This window comes from Bidens hawaiensis, unplaced genomic scaffold (assembly GCF_021521415.1).
Source record: "Bidens hawaiensis isolate Kalapana, Puna unplaced genomic scaffold, B.hawaiensis_p1.1 tig00034688_1, whole genome shotgun sequence".
Classification (NCBI taxonomy): domain Eukaryota; kingdom Viridiplantae; phylum Streptophyta; class Magnoliopsida; order Asterales; family Asteraceae; genus Bidens; species Bidens hawaiensis.
In genome coordinates this window covers 22,561-46,781 of record NW_027496020.1, presented here as the reverse complement: position 1 = coordinate 46,781, position 24,221 = coordinate 22,561, and the positions used below count along the sequence as shown (strand labels likewise).

Sequence of the window (24,221 nt, the reverse complement as noted above, 5' to 3'; positions counted from 1 at the left end):
GTATGTAACGGGAGATGTATTTTGTACAAAAGAAAGGAAAGTTTAGCACACTTAATTAATTGCTACTTTTGGACAACATACATACAATGGATTTCTTTTATAATAACTAACTATTAAGAGAAAGAAGAGGCCAACTATATTTGTTTGTTTTAACTAAGAGGCTAGGATTACATGGAGACTCAATCATTTGTTCGAAAGGATCCGATCAATCTCACCGTTGTCATTATACAATGACACAAGTTTCTTCGCATATGATGGCATGTGTCTGTCAGCTCTGTTATTATTAAATCAAACGTAACATGTTACGAATTTCATTTACTAAGTTTTAAGACAGTAAATAAAAGAATACCTTTCTTTTCCCCATGTGCGATTCACATATAGATAGTTTCTGATGGTATGGTAATCCAATGAATAGCGCGCAAATTCCAGACCTTTTGGCCCAATCTGATAGGAAACGAAACCAAACTTAGTATAATTCTTATTATTACTGTCAATGTATAATAACAACTCTTACTAGATTTAGTATAAACGCAATAATGTTGCCGATCAACTTTGGAGCAGGCTGAGCAGGGCCCTTTCCTGAAAATATACAAACAAATATTTACAAATTTATAACAATAAGAGAAAAAAAAAAGAAAAGAAAAAGGAGAGATACCAAGCTTAGCATTATCATCTGCCTTGACAGTTTCCATAACAAAAGGACGCCTCTCTCCCTGAAGTAAATAACTCTCCGGTTATCAAAATATGATATAAAAACAAGAAAGAGATTAGAGCTATACTCCAGATATTGTAGGCGTGATCTCTAATAGACTTTTCACCAAATTCAACATTTCTCTCCCGCGTTCATTTCTAGTCATTAAAAAGAGAAAAAAAAAATTAAACATGACAACACGGGTACAACATTATTTATAAAAAGGTTCTTTAACTCACCTCACTGTCACATATTGTGGATGTTGTGTCATGCTCACTCCAGAATATTTGGGAACCCCCATGTATCCCACCACCAAATCCTGAACAAAATCAAATCTCAACTACAACATCCATGCCCACTTGGGAAAAGAAAAGAAAAAAAAAAGAAATTAACTTACAGCCAACTCGTTTGTGTAGTCAAAACAGCTGCAGCCAACAAACATAAAAGATACATCAGATCTTTACTCTGTTTAAGAGCTCAAGAAATTTGTACAACAATTACCTGTAGCAGGATGGCGCTATAACGTCAACTAAATCATTTGCTGGCAGAGAGAAATATGGAACCTGTGTTTACTTCAATTTAACGGTGTCATGACAGCAAAATGTTAATGACACTAACACATGACAAGATTTACCTCTTCTATATGACCATCCAGATGCTTCAAATGGACCTATTAAACATGAAACAACATAACCATAAGTCCATAATATAATACAAGAAAGAAAGCAAGAATATTTGTCCAGTTTCAAATACCTTGTAATCTTGCATAAACTCATAGTGAACAACTGTTTCTGGGTCTTTGCTAGCAGCTTTTAGAAACTTATCTAACCCGTCTCGTGTTCCGTTGTCCACTATGAAGCCCAAAATTTAGGAGTCGCTTTTAAATTAAACGCAAATGGAAAGCAACTGATATTATATCACCAATCCATGTAACAATGAGTACTAAATAGAAGGTTACCACAATTAGTCCCTAAGACATAGAGTTTGTCCAAGTTCAAATACTGCTCAACTGATCTTAGTGCTGCATATATGAAGAAACTAGTCTGCATTATAACAATGAAGAAATGAAACTAATAATAGTAATAGATGGCATACCTTGTACTTGGCATCCGACGCCACAGAAGAGTAGGCGTTTTACACCTGCAGCCTGTTTTAGCAGTCAGTGTTGTAAAAATGGAAAACCTAGGATGATGATTGATGTTAATTAGGTAAGTATGTACCTCAACTAAAGCAAGTGTATTAAGGTTAGGAGACAATGTGGGCTTAACACCTTTGGCTGCTAAAACTTCCTCGGGGGTCCTGGCCAAAACAGGTCTAGGGGAGAGTCGATCATCTGGATCACTGCAAAGCGTAAAACAATAATAATAATAATTAAAAAGGAAGCATATGTATAGTAATAGTAATAGGGTCGATTGATTGGAGGGTACCTTTGAACACAAACAACGGCTTCAACCATGCCTGATTTTAACATTTCAATAGCAATAGTTGTGACAATCCCAGTCCATTGAGCTCCTAAACAAATAGAACAAGAAGATTTCAGAAAATGAAAGTAAGTTTTGTTTTGTTTTGTTAGTAATGGTACCTTGAAGAGGGTTAATCTTGCGAGCATAGAGAAGGTCCTCGTAGACCCCGAAGTATGTTTCATCTAAAGAATCAGGGTTTCGGCCTCTACCATGAACCACTTGTTCTAGACCCTGAGAACATGAACATGAGATGGATAGGATTGATTGATGGATTGTTAAATAATAATAATAATAATAATAATAATAATAATAATAATACAGTGAGTGAGTGAGTGAATGAGTGACTTGAATCCTGGACATTCCGTCTCCTAAGAAAGCACAGGCATTGTTGGCATGAGCAATGTAGTAACTATCACACAGACCACACTTACTGCAATCACAACACTTACTTAACTAACACACTTAATAATAATAATAATAATTAATATTAGAAAGTGTGTGAGTGAGTTGCCTGCCTGCAGTGGTCTTTAGCTGGATAGGTGGCTCCAGGAGGTATTGCTTTGGAGCGCTGCCGCCAATCCTCTCTCAATTGCTTCTTCTTCACAACATTTGCATCTATTGATTATTATAATAATAATAATAATAATATGAATTAGTTAATTAATTAGGTTAAACACCGAAGAGGTAGGTCCCAGCAGAGTCCAGTTGGACCCGCAAGACTCACCTTGAACAGGGACGTCTGCGCAATAACCAACTGCTCCAGCAGGACACCATGCTCAAAGAACCTTACGCGCAGTACGCCAGCTGTACCCGCAGGGAAAGCCTCCCAATGGTGAAGTACCCCGCCTGTTCCCGCAGCTGCGGATACAAGCCATCAGGGAAGGCTACCCGCACTAACAGCAAAGCTACACGCACAAGGCATTCGTTCAGTAGTCACATGAAGGAATGAGCAAGGCGGGAACACTCCAGCCTAAATGAGCCAGTCCGTATGCTTCTGGAAGGTCTTCCGTACTATACCTACTAAGGTATGGGCGGAACAGACAGTTTGACCAGAGCAGCCCATGAACTAATCACAGGGTGACAGCTCACCGACAACAATACGAGGAGGAGCACCCTCTAGTACTGTTCGTCACTATTAGCCGCTGCCTACTCACCAACCCTTACGATGGGACGTGCGCAGCCTACAGTTGGTGGAACAGTGCGCAGCCGGCAGTAAAAGGAACAGTATACAGCCGACCTTATTACTGTTGGCCGTAACCTATCCACCAACCAGTATGGCTTGTGCGTGATCCACTGTTGGTAGAACAGGAATACTATTCAGCCGGCTGTACCTGCTTGGAAACCTACCTTCGGCTATAAATACTCCAACACCTTGGAATGGTAAGGATCATCATCTGATATCTCAATCTTATCTAGCAATCTCTTAATATACTCTTATATTCAGAGCAATCTAGTCTGATTCTCACGCCGGAGGGTGGTCACAAGGAGGAACCCCCCCTTCTCAGTGACGAGCTTACGGTGTCTGTTTTGCAGGTCTCCTGAAGAACAACCTTCTCAGCTAGATCTCATCCGTGGGAAACATTACTTAACCCCCATATTATCTATAATCTGTCCAGGGTTCACTTAGTGTTTCTTCATTGGCGCCATCCGTGCATAAAAGCTAGAACTAATTTAGTTTTTTCAAATTTTCTGAAGAAATGGTTAACGTTACTCCGGTCCAAAGGCCAGTAACCGACCAAGAAACCCCGGTAACAACCCCAGCAACTGGGGGGAACACCGGCGGTTATACAATCCTTACGAACACTACCCCGACTACCCAAGCCGGGGCAAGTGCAGTAAATATTCCACTGGGGTTCACCGATACCCAGCTGGAAAAACGAACGAGGGTCCCTCGCCAAACACTATATCAAGTGAAGGCGTGGGCCGAAGCACGTCAGAAAGAGTTCCAAGCTGAATTGGACGAACGCTTGCGTTCAGTTCAACAGGCAGACGAATTCGGCAGTACTCGCCAGCACCTCATTATGAACAGCGAGGGCGAGTACTCAGACGACGAGAGAGAGGAGTCCGATACCGACGCAAACCCTCGCCATAAGGCGAAAGGGAAGCGTAAGGAAACGGACTCCCAGCCAAAAAGGAATTTTGGGGAAGCCTTTAAACCAACAAATGCGGAGAGAAACCCGCGTGACTTCTCCAAAACCTTTAGACCAACTGCTACGAATGCAGGAAAGTCAAAATTTGCAAGGGACATTGCGGAAGCAATCGCCCCGAGAAGTGCCAAACAAATGTCCAACATTGGCACTTATGATGGTCTATCCGACCCAGACGACCATTTGAACAGGTTCATTGCGGGGGCTACCGTCAGTAACTGGACGGAACCCACGTGGTGTTACATGTTCCAGATGACTCTGGTCGGAGCAGCCAGGGCATGGTTCGATCGTTTACCGGTCCACCACATATATGACTGGGCGGACTTTCAGAACAAGTTCAGCCAGCAGAGGAAGTATACTGAAGAGCAGTGGACGATCCTCAACTGCGTTAGAGAAGAGGATGAATCTTTACTAGACTTCATCACCCGCTTCAACTCCAAGAAGCTGAGTCTGGGCAACATAAGTGAAGATCTTGTTCGCGCCGCTTTCATCCAGGGCGCCGAGTACCCAGAGCTTATCCGCACATTGACGGGTAAGGACGGCATGCCATCCACATGGGATGCCATCATGACGGCAGCCAAGCGCTTTGCCGAGACGGAGAAGCAGCTGGGAAGAGATCTTCACCAGAGTACACACCTCTACACGCAGAGGACAAGGAAGAACAACGTTAGGACCGCCCGGCAAAACAAAAAGAGGCGGCTAGGTATTTGGCAGTCAAGGGTAAACTTTGACACCTCATCCAGCTCTCGCCCTCTTGTTGGCGGAAGGGACAACACACACCCTTCAAACCGAAAACACCGGTGGACGCCACTCACCAAGAGCGTCACGGAGATATTTGCCACGGAAAAATTGCCATGGCCAAAAGCCCCATTGATCCGGCAGAAACCTAATGCGGATCAAAGCAAATCCTGTGATTTCCACGGGACAAAGGGTCATGGTACTGAAGAGTGCACATCCTTGAAGGATATTGTTGAGACATTTGTCAAGGATGGAAGACTTGCACATCTCGTGGCATCAATCAAGAAGGGAGGAAGGAATGACAACCGGTACAGAGGTAACGGACGAAAGCCCGTCGACATCAGCATCAACATGGTTCATGGCAAGGTCAGAGGAAGAAAAAGACGAGTGACAGAACCATGCGCGTGGAAGGAAGCTGAGGTGCGCTTCCCGCGAGTGCCAGGAGGCCCCAGCAAAGAAGGCCCCATCGTCATCAAAAGCCAGCTGGGGCATTACATCACTTCCCGCACTCTTGCTGACAACGGCGCTTCGTCGACAGTGATGTACAGGCAGTTCTTTGACAAGCTGGATGATGAAGACAAAGAACGCTTGGAAACGGTCTACGCTTCAATGGAAGGGTTTGACGGCAGTACAGAAACCCCCCTGGGTATCCTATCTTTCCCCGTTACTCTTACCGATGGGAATCATTCACGCACAGAAGACGTGGATTTTGTCGTGATGAAAAAGCCACACCACACGTACGACATCCTATTCGGAAGAGACGGGATGGCAAGATTCAACGCCGTGGTATCTTCAGTCCACGGCATGATGGGATGGCCAACAGCTGAGGGTGTAGCAATGATCACTGGCATTCCCCAGGTATGCATCGCATCTGTCTCATCTAAACCCAAACCGAAAATGGCTAAACCAACCATCACCGAACCGGAAAAATGGCCCTTCAATGGCAAATACCCCGACCAGGCCGTTACCATTGGACCAACAATCGTTGATCCCACCCGCACCTTACTCAAACGCTTACTGCAGAAAAACGCTGACATCTTTGCGTGGGCACCAGCTGACATGACTGGTGTACCCCGAAGTAAGGCGGAGCATAAGCTCAAGTGCGATCCGGCTGTTACGCCAGTCGTACAAAAGCGCAGAGTAATGGGGCCTGAACAAACTAACGCGTGTAGAACCCAAGTCAAGGAACTCCTTGACGCAGGCATCGTACGCGTTAGTAGATATCAAACATGGGTTGCAAATCCCGTAATGGTACCGAAGAATGACAAACAATGGCGCATGTGCATAGATTTCAAAGATTTGAACAAAGCATGCCCCAAAGATTGTTATCCGTTACCAGAAATTGATCTTAAGGTGGATTCGTTGGCACCATTTCGCCTTAAATGCTTCTTGGATGCATATAAGGGGTACCATCAAATCCACATGGCCGTAGATGACCAGGACAAAACCGCATTTCGGACGCCCGATGGTACATTTTGTTATAAAATGATGCCATTCGGACTTAAGAATGCAGGGTCCACGTACCAACGACTGATGGACAAAGAGTTTCATGCCCAAATCGGGAGAAACTTGGAAGTTTATATGGATGATTTGGTCATCAAAAGCCCCGAGCCAGAAGCGATGTTGAAAGACATTGAAGAAACTTTCAACACGCTCAGAAAGATAAACATGAAGCTCAACCCGAGCAAGTGTTCATTTGGGATGGAAGAAGGGAAGTTCTTGGGAGTCATTGTTACTAAAGATGGCTTCAGAGCGAACCCTGAAAAGGTCGAAGCCATTGTTAAAATGGAATCACCTACCACCATCAAACAGGCTCAGACACTGAATGGACGACTAGTCGCACTTAATCGCTTTTTGGCAAACCATGCGGATAAGTCGTTTCCTTTCGTGTCAACATTGAGAAACTGCTTAAAGAAAACGCACTTCCGCTGGACACCAGAAGCGGAAGCAGCTTTTCAGGAGATTCGGTCACGACTGATCGAACTCCCAACACTTACAGCACCACAAACGGGAGAGGAGTTAATCCTATACCTTTCCGCAACAGATAGAGCAACCGGGGCAGTCCTGTTAGTAGAACGAAAAGGCATCCAGATGCCAATCTACTATGTTAGCCGTGTCCTAACAGACGTAGAAACCCGGTACTCTACCCTCAAAAAATTAGTCTTAGCAATTATACACGCTTCACGCAGGTTAAGACGATATTTCCAGGGCCACCCAATCACCATTCTCACCAACTTCAAACTCTCAAACGTTCTAGGCAAACCCGAATTATCGGGACGTCTAGCCAAATGGGCAATTGAATTGGGAGAATATGCAATTAAATACAAGCCAAGACCAGCCATAAAAGGCCAGGTCCTGGCCGATTTTATTGCAGAAGTCCCCGCTTCGCGGGAGAAAGAGTGCCAGGGGGAGGCTCAACCCTCCCCAGCACAGGACATCAATGATGTCTGGCGACTCTACACTGATGGAGCAACCAGTAACGAGGGTTCAGGCGCAGGGTTAAAATTAACCAACCCAGCAGGCCAAGAATATACTTACGCTATTCGGTTGGATTTTCCAAGTACGAATAACGAAGCCGAATATGAAGCATTCTTGGCCGGATTGAGAATTGCGCGTAAGATGGGAGTGAAAAACTTGGAAGCCCACGTGGATTCCATGCTGGTGGCCAACCAAATAAATGGGACGTACACGGCTGTGAACGACACAATGGCCCTGTACCTCGCCCAGGCAAAAACCCTTATGCGTGATTTTAATGATTGTAAAGTCATACACGTCAAGCGCAGCGAAAACAAATCTGCGGATGCGTTAAGCAAGCTTGCATCACTAGCCTTCACCCACTTGGGAAAGGACATCCGCATTGAACTCCTCGAAGCACCATCAGTCCCGCACAAGGAAATTTGTGTCATCCAAACCGGTACAGAAACGTGGATGACACCTATAATAAATTACCTTGCAGCAGGAACACTACCAGAGTCAAAAACGCAGGCAAGAAAACTACGCTGTAAAGCACTGAATTATCAACTCGTCAATGACATCCTTTACAGACGTAACTTTCTTGGCCCACTCTTAAGATGCGTGGACAACCAAGATGCTGACTACCTCCTAAGGGAAGTACACGAAGGCATCTGTGGAGTACACGTAGGACCCCGCGCTGTTGTAGCCAAGCTAAACAACGCGGGATACTTTTGGCCGGGGATGCATACGGATGCACAGGCATACATCAGAAAATGCAGATCTTGCCAGCTTTACGCACCCAACACGCACCGCCCGAAGAACGAACTTGTTCCAGTCACTTCTTCATGGCCATTTCAGAAGTGGGCCATCGACGTGACAGGCCCATTTCCTACGGCAGCAGGAAATGTTCAGTTCCTAGTGGTAGCCATCGACTACTTCACCAAGTGGATAGAAGCAAAACCTTTAGCCCAAACAACCGCGAAACATATCAAAAAATTTATTTGGGAATTTATTATTTGTCGTTTTGGACTTCCACAGAATTTGGTGAGCGATAACGGCACCAACTTTGCTGACAAGAAGCTACAACAGTGGCTGAAAGAGCTTCAAATCACCCACACCTTTACCTCAGTGGCACACCCGCAAGGTAATGGTGAGGTGGAAAGAGCAAATAAGAGCATCGTCGAAGGCATCAAGAAGAGACTATTGGAACACAGATCCGGCTGGGTAGACGAGCTTCCGCACGTCCTTTGGGCAAACAGAACGCTGAAGAAGGCCAGTACGGGAGAAACCCCGTTCAGCCTCACCTATGGCACTGAAGCCATGGTCCCGGTCGAAATTGGTCTACCCTCACCAAGGGTCTTGATTCAGCCAGAAGACAATGATGCGGAAAGACGGTTGGATCTTATGCTAACCGAGGAACGCAGAGACTTAGCCGCAGTGCGTGAAGAGAACTACAAACGACAAATGCAAAAATACTACAACACGCGGGTAAAACTCTGCAACTTCAATATAGGAGACTACATACTGCGTAACAACGAGGCTTCAAACCAAGAGCGCCCGGGAAAGCTGGCCCCGGTCTGGGAAGGGCCATACATTATCAAAGAAGTCCTGGGAAAGGGCGCATACAGGCTCGAAAGGCTCGATGGCACTCCCATCCCAAGAACATGGAATGGAGCTCAATTACGCAAATGTTATATGTAGATCAATTCCAAAACTTGTAAAGAAAAGGCCTAGAGCCACTTCTAATGGAAATGATTCTCCTCTCATAATGTGTTTACCTTTATACTTATGAACTTCCCACTGGTGCCGGTATTCACCGCATAAATGAGGGAAGAAGTAAGTCGTTACGTGTGGAAGGCGGCAAAACCCGCATAAACACAACGTTAAAAATAAGGGAAACCTACACGCAGGTCAGATGTAAGTAAAGTTTAGCCATCCTTGTAAGTGCAAGTGACGGTCTTACCCGCACAATCACGAACAAGGAAGCAAAACTTCAACCTATCATCTACCACGTTCAAAGGTTATCCTAAAGGATAAGGAAAACCTACACGCAGGTCAGATATGGGTAAAGTTTAGCCATCCTACTAAGTGCAAGTGACGGTCATACCCGCACAATCACGAAAGAGGAAGCAAAACTTCACACCTATTATCTACCACGTTCAAAGGTTAACTTATCCTCAAAGATGAGGAAAACCTACACGCAGGTCAGATGGTAAAGTTTAGCCATCCTACTACGTGCAAGTGACGGTCCTACCCGCACAATCACGGAAGAGGAAGCAAAACTTCACACCTATCTACCACGTTCAAAGGTTAACTTATTCTAAACACTTGGAAAATTGCTAATTTAAACTAAAGTATGTGTCATAACGTTTATAAAGCAAGGAATCCAATGAATCAAGCGGTCTTAGCCGCACAAAGATTTACATTTCATAAATATTCGTTACAAGAATGGCCGGGTAACTACCCGCCTACAAGAAAGTAAATCTATACAAACTAAATCTATCCTAGCAGCGGGAAGGGATCTTCAGGATCAGGCTTCAGGGCCACTTCCACTTGGACCAGCGCCGTCAGTAGAGCGTGGCTGTTCAAGGAAAGCCTTAAGGATAGGTAGCCCATCATCAGCAGCAGCAATTTCATTCACCTTCTCCACCACCGGATGCGGGAAGGCGGCGTATTGATTTACTGCTTGGTCATATATGGCTTCAGTATCTACATTGTACAAAGGGAAGTTGGATGGCGGGACGCCTTTCTCAACAAACCCTAGACCAAGCAAGAAGCCGACCCGTTCCCCATCCTCGTGAGAAGCGTTGAGGGCTGCGCTCATAGCATCGTCGTAAGATGTCTCTGAGAAGACCCGATGCACAACCTAAAGAAAATATACAAGTGTCAACACCCTATTTACAAAGAAAAGCGTGAAGACATGAAGATAGACTTACCTGAGACAACGCTTCTCGAAGAAGCCATTCCTTGGCAACCAGAGCTTCTTGAAGGGCGGCTTGAGCTTGGGTTAAGGCACGTTCGGCTTCGCTTTTGTTAAGGTTGGCAAGTAGCACTTCCTTTGCGGCAGCCTCTTCGACGCCCTTAAGCTTCCGCTCGGTATGGTCAAGCACGCCCCTCTGGTCCAAGATCTCCTGGAGCTTCTTGGCATCTTCCATCGCCAAGGCATCATGAGCACGTTGGAGAGCCTCTAATTTGGCCTTGAGCTCCTCATTCTCCACGCGTAAAGGCTCAGCAACGGCTTCAGCCTTGGTAGCCCTCTCGGTTGCGTTCCTCGCAGTCTCCTTAGCCAGCCGAAGCTGTTCGTTAACAGCTTGGGCAGCCTTGGAGCGGGCCTCGAGTCGCGCTTGAACCTCAACCTCGAGGGCCTTGAAGGCCTTCTCCTTCTCCGCAGCAGCTGCGGACAGCTTTTGGTTCTCCTCCCGAAGAGCCCGCGCTTGAGATACTTCCTTGGCGCGAGCTGCTTTTAACTTGTCGTTTTCACGACAAAGCAGCTCGACGCGCGGCTGCATCCGGGCCTGGAGAACCCGAAGCTCGTTGGTTAGCCTACCCTCCTGGTAGCTAGCCATGGCTTCCCCCAACGCACCATGGGGAGCAGCGTGGCGAGCCCATTCCACGCACTCCACAGGGGTACGAAGGGTTGTTCCTCGGCGGATGTTCCATCGTGGAACATACACTTCATTGGAATCCGACACTGCAAAAAACAAAAAGCAGTTAGGAAAAGATGATAAAATATATATGTATAAAATGGGCCAGAAAAACCCTACGCACCTGTAGGGTCAATTACAGGCCGATAGCCGCCGAACCCATCACCTGAACCCAATGGAAATCCATCCAAGAGGTCAGGCAGATGGGAAGGTGGCGGAGAGATGCGAGAAGCCCCACGCGTACCTGATGGACCGGCCGTCGTTGCCGATGGTGGGGGCATGCTTGCAGCCGCCGTGGTCGCTGCCGCAGAATCCGCAGCAATCGTAACCGCCGGCTCTGTGAAGGATGCTGTAAAAATCGCACTCACAGCCGGCGGTGACGTCATCTCGGCTGGAACAGTCGGCTCAAAGGAGTGAGCAACTGATCCAGCGGAAGCAGGCGCAGGCGCCTGGGTCGACGCCTCAGGTAGGCTGACCAAGCCTACCGTCATTGGCGAAGAGGTAATACTCGGCCCTTCACCCTGGAATGCGCCAACATCCACGCCTGCGTAAAAGAAGAAAAGTGTTAAAAGACTAAGGATTAAGCTATGAAGATAAAAGCTAAAGGAAAGTTGTACTTACGGGTTTTCTTGAGCCTAAAGGTACGGAGAGGCGGGGACGGACCCGATGGAGCCGGCCTCTTTGCGCCGGTAACCATCGTCTTCTTTGGCTCTCCGGAAATGACAGTTGCAACCTCCGGAGCAGTGGTCTTATCGCCACCGGGATTCCCCGCCACCTCTTCGCTCTCGGTCTCCGAATCAGACCGAGGCGCTGGATCGGCAGTGGAGGCCTTCTCTTTCCCCTTCCCGCCGGCAGCCTTCTTCTTCCGCACCAACGGAGGACCATCTGCGGATTCCTCATCAGAACATACGATTAGAGGAATTCCAGCAGAGGTTTCAACATTGAGGGGTCGAGGGTCGAAGAGCGCCTTACCTGGCCGACGGGCGCTGAGGATGTCATGGCCTAGCGGATAGACCTCCACGAACCGATCCGCGGTTTGTTCGAGGATGGGCAACTCGTTCTCATCTAGAGCGCGAGTACCCATCCGTGCGGGACCGTCAGCCTCCCGCGGGTTCAGGAGCGACTGCAGGTCGTTCCCCTCTGAAATAAAACAGGAAAAAAGTTAGAAGAAATTCAAAATCAACAAAAGGGAGAAAGGCATACCGTAAGGAACAGAGTTCGAACCGTATTCGAGGACGATTGGAATCTTGCGCGCATCAGCCTCCTTCCACACCCGGCTCATCCCCAGCATCACCATCCCGGACTCCGCAAACCGGTAAACCGGAGATTGGACCCGAGATATCTTGGCAAACCATTCCGCCTCCTGGTAGCTGGAGGCGTGAAGGCTGGGAAGTGCCTGCCCATTCTTGAATTTCATAGCAATGGGGATGGCGCGGGCGGATATGAAGAAAAACTCCCTCTTCCACGCGCGAAGACTGCGCTCGGTCGCACAGATCTTTAAACCCTTAATCCGGGTCGTCAACGTTTACCACCCCTGGATGCACCTCCAAGTGTAGAAGGTCATCAGGCGGTCAACATAGGGCTCAACGCCCAGTATCCGGCACACCCACTCAAAATGGCGAATCTTGGCGATCGCCATGGGGTGCAACTCGGTCAAATGAACACCATGCCTCTCGAGGACACGGTAAACAAACATTGTCAGTGGGAACCTAAGATTCCCATAGACAAAGAATGCTGCATAAACCCCGATCTTGCCTCGGGGGGCATCGTACACGGTCTGATGGGGTTCAGGAAACTCAGGCTCGAGAGACTCGAGCATGAACTTCCTGACAACATACCGGTACAGATCGCCAGGAAGAGCACACTGTCACTCACCAGCAGTACTCCTGTCGTCAGCTGTAGAATCGATATCACGAGACATCTTGTAAAGGAAGAAAACGATTTCGGGAGAATGCTTGCCTGAAAAGGATAAGTATTCGCCGGAAATCGCAAAAAAGATGAAGAAGAGTGAAAGTGTGAATTACAAATAACCCTCTCCCCCTTTATATACTAATCGCAATTAATGCGATGAAATTAATGCGGAAGAGAGAGAAAACAAAGGTGCAATGAAACTATGACACGTGGCAAAAAGCAAGCTGGCAACAGCTGTTGACAGGACGCATACCATTAATTTCGAGGCCACGCGCCCGAAAAAAAGCGACCACGCGCCTGAAAAAGCGACTGGAATGACCATGTACTGTCACGTCACCATAACTTCCTGCACGTCCTGACAAAGTCAGAAGAAACCGTCGCACGACGTTTGAGGTTTGGACTGTTCTTATCCTTTCACCAACTCTTCGAATTTCAAAATTCAAAAAGATTCAAGTGAGCGGGAAAATACCCCTTACCTTGGCAACCAAGTAACCGTAAGACGGACGCGGGTACAGTGTTAAGGCAAAACCCTTCACATACCTAGCACCCGCAGGGAATTGAAGCCAGGAATAACTTGGCAACCAAGTAACCGTAAGACGGACGCGGGTACAGTGTTAAGGCAAAACCCTTCACATACCTAGCACCCGCAGGAAATTGAAGCCAGGAATAACTTGGCAACCAAGTAACCGTCAGACGGATGCGGGTACAGTGTCAAGGCAAAACCCTTCACATACCTAGCACCCGCAGGGAATTGAAGCTAAGAATACCTTGGAAGTAAAGTAACCGTAAGACGAGTGCGGGTACAGTGTCAAGGCAAAACCCTTCACGTACTTAGCACTCTGCAGGGAATTCAAACCAAGAAGGATCTTCTGGGCCATGCTTGCGGAAACGTGAATAACATTCCCGCACGATTGGAACGTCGAGAGCTATATTGTTTGAAACTCCAAGATGGAATTGGTGGTTTCAGCATAAATGATCACTATATCGAAAACCACCAAAACCCCATGGAGAATCCACACAATTGGGACTCAACGCTCCTAACGCGCGAGGAGGTTACAAACCTACCCGCTTCACACCCAAAGATCAAGCAGAAAAGTCGGGAATTTCTGCGTGACATCAGGAAAACCGCGGGATGAATCACCACGGAAAACCGAAAAACTATACCCTTTTCAAAACCCCTTGCTAAGTCCAAAAGTTCACCTCACTTCATTAAACATTCATGAGAAGAACATTGGACTGGGGGGACTTGAAGAGGTAGGTCCCAGCAGAGTCCAGTTGGACCCGCAAGACTCACCTTGAACAGGGACGTCTGCGCAATAACCAACTGCTCCAGCAGGACACCATGCTCAAAGAACCTTACGCGCAGTACGCCAGCTGTACCCGCAGGGAAAGCCTCCCAATGGTGAAGTACCCCGCCTGTTCCCGCAGCTGCGGATACAAGCCATCAGGGAAGGCTACCCGCACTAACAGCAAGGCTACACGCACAAGGCATTCGTTCAGTAGTCACATGAAGGAATGAGCAAGGCGGGAACACTCCCGCCTAAATGAGCCAGTCCGTATGCTTCTGGAAGGTCTTCCGTACTATACCTACTAAGGTATGGGCGGAACAGACAGTTTGACCAGAGCAGCCCATGAACTAATCACAGGGTAACAGCTCACCGACAACAATACGAGGAGGAGCACCCTCTAGTACTGTTCGTCACTATTAGCCGCTGCCTACTCACCAACCCTTACGATGGGACGTGCGCAGCCTACAGTTGGTGGAACAGTGCGCAGCCGGCAGTAAAAGGAACAGTATACAGCCGACCTTATTACTGTTGGCCGTAACCTATCCACCAACCAGTATGGCTTGTGCGTGATCCACTGTTGGTAGAACAGGAATACTATTCAGCCGGCTGTACCTGCTTGGAAACCTACCTTCGGCTATAAATACTCCAACACCTTGGAATGGTAAGGATCATCATCTGATATCTCAATCTTATCTAGCAATCTCTTAATATACTCTTATATTCAGAGCAATCTAGTCTGATTCTCACGCCGGAGGGTGGTCACAAGGAGGAACCCCCCCTTCTCAGTGACGAGCTTACGGTGTCTGTTTTGCAGGTCTCCTGAAGAACAACCTTCTCAGCTAGATCTCATCCGTGGGAAACATTACTTAACCCCCAGATTATCTATAATCTGTCCAGGGTTCACTTAGTGTTTCTTCAAACACCAACAGCAAGAAGAAGAAGAATAACAGCAGCAGAACCTTTAGATGAAGAAGAAGAAGAAGAAGAAGCAGAAACAACATTAAGATTAAGAAGAACGGATGATGATTGGAACAAGGCACCCATGGCACCCAACTAAACAAACTATTATTAATTCATTCATTCATTTTCCGCCACATAATATATATATATATTCTTCACCCTACACGACGTCGTATCGTATCTCTGCTAATGCTGCTTGTACTACCAGCAATAGACTAGACTTATAGTAATTAAGTAATAAGTGTCACTTATTATAATACTAACTTACTCTTTCAATCGTTACTGCCTCACCCCGACTCTTATTACCTTACTAATAACTTCTTAAATCCCAGGCCCCATGATTGGCTGAAAAACTTTGATTATTATACCATGCATTTTTTATATATACTTTCAACTCAACTTAAACTTAAATAATAATCCTTAGATATATATTTATTTATACAAACCAAATCAAAAGAAACAAGTACAACTTTTGTTGTTGCTTAAGGTAGAAACTTAGTTGCATAAATATTTTAAATATCAAGGAACTCACGTCATATGGCTCTTAAATGTTATCATGTGGATGTAGACTATTTTTGTCGGGATATTTACAATTCTCGAGGAATTGTTTATTGTTCTTTTGTACCAAAATGTCATTTTAAAGCATTTGGACATTTGGAACTTCTTAATGACGGATTTCCTATAGGAAAAGAATATTTTTGAAATCTTCCTTTTTCATTAAAGATTTTAGTGTGTTTAGTTCTAGCTTTTGAAGTTTAACTTCCGAAGATATCCTTAATGATCTTTGCGGCAATAGCCTCTAGGTTTTCGTTAGTAGATAATTTTTCTACCTTATTGATTAGCTCTTTAATTAGATAGAAACTTAGTTGCATAAATATTTTAAATTTCAAGGGGTATTCATGACTTTTCACTCACACTCTTACATAATCCTCCCCCCCTCCCCCCCCCCCCCCCCAAAAAAAAAAAAATCTTTAATCAACTTTTGTTATTTTTAAAATAGTTACACATTACTTGTTATTCAAAACCAACTACTCATACGACTTTTTAATGACCATAACCTTTTCACATACTAATAATTTAAAAAAAAATTAATTACACCATAAAAATAAGCATTTTATTTCTTTTAAATTGAGTATAATTTTTTTTAAATTATAAAATGTTAATATGTTATGTGATTTTACTTAGTTGGTCGATACCTGACATGTAATTACCTAAAAATGACCGATTGTTATTGGGCCAGGTATGAGACACGATTTTACTAGATATGCGTGACTAGAATTACCAATATTCACGATTTTACTAGATATTATGCTTGTTGGTTGTTGTCCCACTCAAAACTTGACCCTGGTCTAGTTGACGAGCCCATTCATCATATACACATACACCACACAAAAGACAAGTCTATCAGGTAAACTTTCTTGAATCTATCAAGCAATGACTTTTTATTAAATTTATTAATAATAATAGTTGTAATTTATAAAGTAAACTTTGTGTGTGAATAAGTTATAAATGTAAAATGCGGCCACTTATATCAACCAAGCACACTTAGTTAACCGTAAAATCCCTTCTCTCATCCGCAATCATTGTTTTCAAAATGTGTTAGTGAGTGATATTAGAAGTTAGATATTACTTAGGAACTCAACAACTCTCTTGACCACGACCAAATAGGATTTGCATAAAATATTAAGATAAAGTATTACAACAGATGTGTTACTTGATTGCAATAAGATAGTATCTCTCGATGAAAACATTATCTTATATGTCTGATAATCTTGAATTTCATGATTGTGTGTTTCTTGTGAAACCAAATGATTACCCCATTATCTAGATTGATTAAAGCCCATTAAGAATGAGATGAAAAGATTGTTCATTAAGATTTAGATGAGATATTTGCCATATGTGTCTCCATGTCCCCATCAAAATACAAAATTCAAGCAACAAGACAACAAACACACACTTATAAAAAGCTTGCAAATGGATTTTCGATATGTGGTGATAGAAACAAGTGGGAATGAAAAGGTAACAAACACCATATTGTGTATTATTATTAGTATATATGATATGATTTCAAGATCAAAAAAGGAATTAGGTGATGGTACTTGGATCATATCTAATAATTAAATAGTTTATCAATATGTTGGCCAACTTGTTAAAGTGCTTTGCATTTACAATTTTATATTCATTCCCACTCCAAACCTTTTTAAGTGTATTGTAATTATATCATGGTTTACAAACTTTACGGCTTCATATCTAAACAAACGTTTTTTTAAGATTGCTTGGTTGATTCAATATATTTTGATTTCATTTCATGTTAATACGAGACATGCATGTCCTCCTAAAATATTACACCAGAAAACACTCTCTTTTTGTTCTAACTTCACCCACTTATAAAAATCATATATTTGATTACTAAGAATCATTTGTCACAGATTCTTCTTAATTGTTATAGCTAGCTAGCTAATATTAATGATATGATAAAAGATCTCTCTCATTTTTTAACGTAGTCTTTTTTTTATCCCACTTGATATTTTAAATTGTCTTGTTTGTTAATATTAAAAGGGGAAGATATTAATAAATAATCACTAAATGGGTTGTATAAAGGAGACTTGGTGCTTGAAATCCACCAAATGACAATAAGTTTTCTTGTTTCTAAAGCACATTTAATATTATTATTATGGGTTCAAGTAAACTTAAATTAAAAAGAAGATTAAGGGGTGACATGTCTGATAATGGAATGAACAAGAAAATAAAATAAATCATTTCATGTTTCATTACTTCATACCATACACTATCACGAAACGATATTGTTAAAACTTTCTTGAGAGACAATCGCAACATGTTACTTTTCTTAAGCTTTGTAGCCTATGTTATGTTATTTACCGTTTCGACTTAGTAATTTTTTTTCTATGTTTTACGTTTTGGTCTAAATTTAAGGAATTAACGTGCGTGGATGGTTCAACGTTTTTATGTCTATTTTTAGTTTTTGTTCGGTTTAATGGTTATATTCCTTCTTTAGGTTGATAATTAGTGTAAAAATATGATGAAAATATTCTATGGCTCTACTATGTAGCACATGAAGAAACACCATCAAACATTCACTATCAACAAACCTGGCTAGCTTTTTTATCATGAGCCACTCACACCAGACAATGACATTAATGATTTAATTCTTTCTTTCAGGATTACTACTATTTCATCAACAGTAATAACTTTAATTATATCAAATCACTGATCAGGATACTTAGTACCACACTTTTATTTATTATAACGTACTAGCTAGTTTAACTCTAAACATACCGCAAAATAACTACACCCATAACAAAATCTTGTTTTCGTAGAAAACTGACTGACATTAACGTAGGTACTATGGCCATGAAAAATCCTTAACCCAGTTAAACTCGTCGTTGCTGAAATAGAACCCGTCTTCCTTAACCAACCATGAACATTTCCTAAGACTTCCACACCTTGGTCTATCAAAAGCTTCAAACTTTTTCCTAGTTGCGGCCCATTTCATGGTGCACGAGTAAGCCGGGCTGGGGCTCCAGATACTTAGGCTGGTGTCCCAAGCTTAGTCGTCCCCTTCTTGAAGAGCTCGGCCGCCTATATCACCATCTCTTGAGGCACACCAGATGACAAGAGGGAGAGATGAGTTGTTGCTGAAACCGTTAACAACACGAATTTGGTATGTGATACCATGGATGGATAGGTATTCAGCTGGGTGGTGCATGAAAACTATGTATGAAACCAACAAGAGAAGCAAAAATATTTGCCATTTTTTCATTTGGAGTTTTGATTTTTTAATATTCTAAGGAGATTGATTACATATGAATAATGAGGAGATCGAGTTGTACTAATGGAAGGAGGTGATGGGCTATATATAGGAATAATAGTATGTCAAAGGGATAACATAAAAGTGGTGAAAACTATTGAAAGGCAATCACCACTTTGGTGGGGTGGTCATGAGGATTTCGTTCTTCTGCAAGAGGGGTCCTAGGTTCGAATCACGGCTTATGTACACGCTCTAAATGAAATATGGTAGGTAGCACCACTGTAAGGGAGATTCAAACTTCGGTAACAATGTATGAAAAGTGTTATGACAATTTGGGAGAGATAATGTTGTCGCCTTCAAAAAAAAAATTAAACAATAAAGACAAACTTTTCATGTTTGCTGTTAGCCTGTTTTTTTTTTTTATTTCTATCACAAAGCTAATGCAAAATAATTGTTATATAACATTTACTTTAATAGAATATGAAGAAAAAAACATATCGTTAGCTATAGTTCCAACGCAAAACAGGTCGCATTGTTGGTTCATTTTGAGGCGTAAACCGATTCATGCATACCCCTATAACCGGCATTAGGAATCGTCTGAGCACATTTGCCCATTGAGTTTTTAGTTTGAAAAACTAACTTTTTTTTTTAAATTAACTTTTGCATTAAACTTTTTTAGAAGTACCATTCATGAAATAATAACGTTACATATTCTTTTTGTTTTACTCAACTACACATTTAAAATAACTGGAAATGAAAAATAAATGTCATGTACAAATTACTAAAGCATATGATGTACAAGTCACTAATGTCTCATTCAGGATTTTAGGCCACGCCAACTTTTGTATATAGCAATACATTCCAAGGATATCATTTCCAAACGCATGTAACTCCAAAATCACCCCTAATAAGGTTTGCTCCACCTAAGCTAATGGCGCTTCCTAAAGCGTGCGTTGGTGATGGTCTAAGGGCAATGAAGGTTAAGAATCGGTGATGGAGTGATGTGCAAGGCGTGCACCCACACAGTTTTTTTAACTATCCAAGTTAATTTTGATAATGAATAAACAGAAAATAAATAAGGCATGCAAAAGAAAGATAAGCATACCCTCAGAGAATATTCTGTTTTGGTTAAGCTCAACCATGAATTTTGTCATCTTTTAATCCGTACGCCAATCAACTCAATGTTTTGTCATTTGTCATCTGTGACTCGTGTGTGTGTGTTATGTTCATATCTGTTAACTTTGGCCCTCCCCTCCACTATATTTAAAAACTACCACATTACTAAATAGTGAAAATTTGACCTCTTCAAATCTACTTTTTCTTTTATACATCTATCTACTAATTATTATTTTGTCCCACTATAACTAAAAGACAAAACACTTCTGTTGTCTATTTTTTTTTAAAAAAGATATATATGAACGATTAATGTAGATACCATAATAATATACCAATCTAAGATGTTCATGAATTTGAATGCACAACCTGTTTGAGCCCTTCTCATTTTTGTCAAGTACCCGTTAGACCCAAATAAACAAACTGTCGACTTAGCTTTGCTTCAGTGGTATCAGTGATATGTTTCGGGTTCTTTTTAAGTAAATGAGGAAAAAATATTAAAAGACAAGTACTGATACTTACAAGATTTGATTGCTAGTGAAGAAATTCTTTCATTATAAGATCGGGAAAGACAGAAACTTACTCAATGCTTGCAGCCATGTGTACAACAGCCTCTTCAAGATGGGAAAACTGAGTTAAAAAGTCACCATTAATATCCGAATAATCTAATCGGTTTTGCTTCCATAAAGTAATCCCATTAGCAATTACCCTCAACCCATTCTGCAACAACGAAACACCTTCGCTTATTCCATCTGGAAACTTTCTTTTCTTATTAACCCTTGTTATTTCATCTACCTCCATCCCATCAATATCATTGTTTATCATCTTTACCACAATGTCTTTTAAAATCAAACCTTCTTTCGCAAGCAAGGCGACTTCATTTTCACCAACAGGGCTAGATTTCACATTAGCCGCTTCCTTGTCAAGAAAGACCTTAAACTCGGACATAAACCTCTCCTCGTTTGTATCTTTACCAGACTCCAAATCAAATGACAGTGCTGCATCTTTTGGTACGAATCTCCATAGTTCGTTACAACTAGTACGCGCAGAAAAGTACCCAAATGCTGTAATTGCTAAATGGGCTAAAGCCCAATGGCGTTCTTGTAATAACATGTGAAACAGTTCCCATGCAGCTGAAGCCTTTGAATTATTATCGCTTTCTTCAAATTCCATGTCACCAAGTCCTGCCACGAAAGCAGCTAGATTTGGTTTGCATTTTGTCAACTCCATACCGGAACTTGAGATAAAAAGATTCTGAAGGTCTAACAGAAGTTTTCCCATTTCATCACATGAATATATATGCTTCATGCTAGATATAATCCCTAAAGTTTCACTCAGAAGCTTAAGATACTTGTCCTTAGAATTGTCACTAGTAATGTTGTATCTATTAATTGTGGCGGTTGATAGCTTTATTGTTTTCATTTCTGTGTCTGAAATGTTCACTTGCCTACACACCACACGAGAAAAGAAATATAAAATTAAACGGTAATCAAGAGTAACAGATATCATAAATAAGAACAGTATAGCTATGATACTATTGTTAAAAGGGCTCATTGCATTTAAAGGTAATCAAGCTTCAACATTTTTGCCAAATGCCACATGGAAAATATAGATATGTGAAGGGGAAAAAAAGTATTTACATGTTTGAAAACATGATCTCATTTTCCAAGTTCGATTTAAAAATAATCACTAAATGTCCCATCAGATGCCACAAGGCATATACATACACTAAAATGTCATATAAGCTGCCACATCATCAGCATTTTAAGCTATGAAAATGTGCCAAAATTTAGTGATACTTACAGAGATTGAAGAGCAGCAGATAATGCAAAAACTGGTGCACCAAACATTCCATTTCCTTCTTTCCTTGATGGCTCATCATCAAACGCATCCAAGAAGCAAAAATAATCAGTCACTAATCTTTGTTTGGCAACACTTCTGACCTTATCGGAAAGAAAATTTAAAGGGAATCCTTCCATGAGCAATGCTATGTACATAGCAGACGATAACTTTGATAAATCATTGCTGATGATGAAGTTAAAAACCGTATCTGCCATTGACTGTGAACCATTTTTAAGAATCATGCAGATTGATTTAGCAAGTTTACGAAGAACGCTATCAGGATATAATACTGATTCCCAAGAAGCTGGAGTTTTTAATACTGTGCAGAGTTTAAAGATGATGTCATTCCCCATGTCAGACTCAGCATGTCGAATTAAAAAGCACCAAAGTTCCATAATAATCTCCCAACAAAGATGATGTGGATGGAAGAGATTTTCAACCAAAAACGACTCGATTTCTACCCAAACTGAAGTTGACGAGACTACAAGCATAAAAGTCTTTAATGCATGAATAACAGAAGAAAACATACTCTGATGACCAGATTTATGCAATAAAGGTACTGGAAAAGCAAGAATAGATGAATAAACATTTTCCTCGATTAAAATATTCAATAACCAATTCAGCTTTTTAGCAATCTCAAACCTCACATCATCTTCCAGATCAGGGCCACTTCTCAGAAGATTAACATACAAAGAAAGTTGACCAAGTTGCAATGTTTTTGACCCACAGGACGAAGAAAAGATCTCACTAGTTGATTTTTCATCTAAATTTGAAATGGGGATATCACTAAATAGCCAATCAATCATTTGGCATTTATGATTGTGTTCCAGTTGAGCTGAATTTAACAAGGACTTGAGAAGATGAATTGATGTTGGTTCTAAAAGGTCAGCCAAAGTTTCACTTGCAGTTTTAAGATACTTTTGTTGACCCAAAAAGATTCGAAAAGTTAATACTATAAGAATGCAAAGTGTAATATCTTTAAAAACTGAAAATGCTTGAGATGGGTAGTGAGAGATTATTCTGGCAGCATTTATCAAGTAAAATTTAACAGGAACGAATATCCTTCTCGCTTCATCCATAGAGACTGATTCCGTCAGTGTTGACCATGTTTGTCCTGCACAACTCAAAGATCCTTTGGCCAAGGAAATAAGAGACAGAATAATCTCTGATATATTCATTTTTACTGCTAGACTCCCTCTGCATTGTTGAAGCAAAGTAACAACTCCTTTCCATGATAAATTCAGCATACCGACTAGATCTCCCCCAGCATTAGCAGCGATGACCCCCACATTAACCAAATTTTCAACTGCACATTTTGCTATATTAATAATGTGATTCACATCATCTTTTTCAGTTGTAGCATCATAATTCGCATCCACATTGTTGCAATATGCACTGCATAGACTTACGACAGCTTCAAGAGCCATTTGTGACGCCTTTAATACTTCTGGGCCAAATGTATGAATTTTCTGTCATAAGTAGCAGACAATTTCAGTTCCATATAATTACCACTAAATTTTACAAGGCAACTTTTGTTGCGGGGATATGAGTATGAGGATAAGAATATGATAAGAACCGAGAATCTGGGATAGTAAAATTAAAATAGTAGGCCTGATTCCAGATAGGTGAATCTCCGGTTATAAAAAGTAACAAGACCTAATTTGATAAATAAAACACTGGCATCCCTAACCTTAAGCTCTATGATACTTATAAACAAACAAGGTAAAACCATTCGATGGTAAAACATCACCTATAAAACACTTTTAATTTTGTTTAGAGTGTTCATACTAGTCAACACTGAAAAAAAAAAGTAACGAGATGTCATCTCGGTTTTCCTCTTTTTACATCTTACTGACCGTATCCCCAGTCCCATACCCTTGGTCAAACCATGTTCAAAGCATCAATACATAGAAGTTAGAAGCACCCGTACTTTCTAATACAGAAAGTTCCCAATAATACACACACAGCGTGCATGTATTATAAAATAAATATGACTTACACAAGTGAATAAGTAAAAATGGGAAAGTAGTCACCTTACTCTCTAATATCAAGTCTTTTGTCAGATTAAAGAGCTCCATGATGAACGTTTCGATTAAGGACATTAATTCCTTATCTGTTGAAACTGGAAGTTTTGTCAAAGCTTTTAAAACAGCAACAGAATGGCTTAACATGTCCAAAAGAACCTGAAAACATACATCGA

At 42.0% G+C, this 24,221-nt stretch overlaps 2 protein-coding genes across 2 annotated transcripts; both read right to left on the bottom strand.

The window, feature by feature from the left end:
* Nucleotides 1–36: 36 nt before the first annotated feature.
* On the bottom strand, nt 37–15,381 carry LOC143586533 (7-hydroxymethyl chlorophyll a reductase, chloroplastic-like). The gene is made up of 18 exons (XM_077068062.1): nt 15,297–15,381; nt 2,670–2,769; nt 2,500–2,584; nt 2,274–2,385; nt 2,119–2,203; nt 1,912–2,032; nt 1,787–1,838; nt 1,650–1,712; nt 1,445–1,542; nt 1,326–1,361; nt 1,193–1,254; nt 1,089–1,116; nt 931–1,010; nt 780–849; nt 656–713; nt 515–579; nt 350–444; nt 37–274 (listed from the first exon to the last, which is right to left on the bottom strand). The coding sequence occupies exons 1-18, from the start codon at nt 15,379–15,381 to the stop codon at nt 184–186; spliced, it is 1,386 nt and encodes a 461-aa protein (XP_076924177.1). The 3' UTR covers nt 37–183.
* Nucleotides 15,382–21,164: 5,783 nt separating this feature from the next.
* On the bottom strand, nt 21,165–23,420 carry LOC143586532 (uncharacterized). The gene is made up of 3 exons (XM_077068061.1): nt 21,983–23,420; nt 21,237–21,626; nt 21,165–21,177 (listed from the first exon to the last, which is right to left on the bottom strand). Exons 1-3 carry the CDS (start codon nt 23,266–23,268, stop codon nt 21,165–21,167), a joined length of 1,689 nt encoding a protein of 562 aa, XP_076924176.1. The 5' UTR covers nt 23,269–23,420.
* Between the last annotated feature and the right edge of the window lie 801 nt (nt 23,421–24,221).